This window comes from Cyprinodon tularosa, unplaced genomic scaffold, assembly GCF_016077235.1.
Source record: "Cyprinodon tularosa strain WSP-4 unplaced genomic scaffold, ASM1607723v1 ctg1240, whole genome shotgun sequence".
NCBI classification, from domain to species: domain Eukaryota; kingdom Metazoa; phylum Chordata; class Actinopteri; order Cyprinodontiformes; family Cyprinodontidae; genus Cyprinodon; species Cyprinodon tularosa.
In genome coordinates, this window is record NW_024038049.1 from 50,520 (window position 1) to 52,581 (window position 2,062).

General features: G+C 51.4%; 1 protein-coding gene across 1 annotated transcript; it reads right to left on the bottom strand.

Moving 5' to 3' along the window:
* Positions 1-262: 262 nt before the first annotated feature.
* Positions 263-1,372, bottom strand: LOC119777536 (early nodulin-75-like). Its single transcript, XM_038276435.1, has one exon. The coding sequence runs from the start codon at positions 1,370-1,372 to the stop codon at positions 263-265; it is 1,110 nt and encodes a 369-aa protein (XP_038132363.1).
* Between the last annotated feature and the right edge of the window lie 690 nt (positions 1,373-2,062).

Below are 2,062 nucleotides of genomic sequence, written 5' to 3' on the forward strand. Positions count from 1 at the left end.
CTGGTATGCGCTTAGTGGAGGTGGGAGTCTGTCTTGTTGGAGCATGACAATCTGGAGTTTCGATCACAGGAATGTTACCATCACAGCGTGTTTCAGCTGTAAACAGTTCAAAGCTAGAAGAACAACAAGCACAGGCAGGGTGAAGACAGCAGGGAACCCTGTGTCTGCTTCTACCACATAAACAAAGGTTAAACATCTCAAACAAAAGGAACTAAAACACTATCTCCAGCAGAAGGTCAATATCTGAGGAAAGACACCAAAGTCACAATAAAGACTCAGGAGGGTGCTCTATAGAAGGAGGATGCTCCATAGATGGAGGGTTCTCTATAGACGGAGGGTGCTCCACAGAAGGAGGGTGCTCTATAGGAGGAGGGTGCTCCATAGATGGAGGGTTCTCTATAGACGGAGGGTGCTCCACAGAAGGAGGGTGCTCTATAGGAGGAGGGTGCTCCATAGATGGAGGGTTCTCTATAGACGGAGGGTGCTCCACAGAAGGAGGGTGCTCTATAGGAGGAGGGTGCTCTATAGGAGGAGGGTGCTCTATAGGAGGAGGGTGCTCTATAGGAGGAGGGTGCTCCATAGATGGAGGGTTCTCTATAGACGGAGGGTGCTCCACAGAAGGAGGGTGCTCTATAGGAGGAGGGTGCTCTATAGGAGGAGGGTGCTCTATAGGAGGAGGGTGCTCCATAGATGGAGGGTTCTCTATAGACGGAGGGTGCTCCACAGAAGGAGGGTGCTCTATAGGAGGAGGGTGCTCTATAGGAGGAGGGTGCTCTATAGGAGGAGGGTGCTCCATAGATGGAGGGTTCTCTATAGACGGAGGGTGCTCCACAGAAGGAGGGTGCTCTATAGGAGGAGGGTGCTCTATAGGAGGAGGGTGCTCCATAGATGGAGGGTTCTCTATAGACGGAGGGTGCTCCACAGAAGGAGGGTGCTCTATAGGAGGAGGGTGCATTATAGGAGGAGGGTGCTCCATAGATGGAGGGTTCTCTATAGACGGAGGGTGCTCCACAGAAGGAGGGTGCTCTATAGGAGGAGGGTGCTCTATAGGAGGAGGGTGCTCTATAGGAGGAGGGTGCTCGATAGATGGAGGGTGCTCCACAGAAGGAGGGTGCTCTATAGGAAGAGGGTGCTCTATAGGAGGAGGGTGCTCTATAGGAGGAGGGTGCTCTATAGGAGGAGGGTGCTCCACAGAAGGAGGGTGCTCTATAGGAGGAGGGTGCTCCACAGAAGGAGGGTGCTCTATAGGAGGAGGGTGCTCTATAGGAGGAGGGTGCTCCACAGAAGGAGGGTGCTCTATAGGAGGAGGGTGCTCTATAGGAGGAGGGTGCTCCATAGATGGAGGGTTCTCTATAGGAGGAGGGTGCTCCATAGATGGAGGGTTCTCTATAGACGGAGGGTGCTCCACAGAAGGAGGGTTCTCTATAAAAGGAGGGTGCTCTATAGAAGGAGGGTGCTCTAATTAATCCAATTCAATTCAGTTTATTTCTATAGCGCCAATTCACAGCACACTTCATCTCAAGGTACTTTCCAGTTCACCAGATCATCCAGTCAGATTGATTCAAAGTTTTCTATCTAAGGAAAACCAGCTGATTGCATCGACTCATTGACTCTTCAGCAATCCCTCACACTAAGCATGCTTGTAGCGACAGTGGAGAGGAAAAACTCCCTTTAAACAGGAAGAAACCTCCAGCAGAACCAGGCTCAGTGTGAGCGGCCATCTGCTGAGGCCCACTGGGGTTCAAGGAGACAGAAGCAGACATACAAAAAGAAGCATAGATACAAAAGGCAACTGTCAACCAGCTCCACAGGCGGCCCCGTCCAGGAAACACACAGCCAGGCAGACGAGCTCCGAGCCAGCTCCCATGTCAGAGGATGAAGAGAGCACATCCAGTTAGTCACAGTCAGAGAAACAGGACTACACTGGAAAACAGGCCAAGCTCCAACATCTAGAAATGGCAGCAGCACAGCTGATATTTCTCTCCAGGATGGAGTCACAGCCAAACAGGAACAGACCAGATGAAGCTACTATGAGAAAAAGCAGAGAGAGCAGAACGTTAGA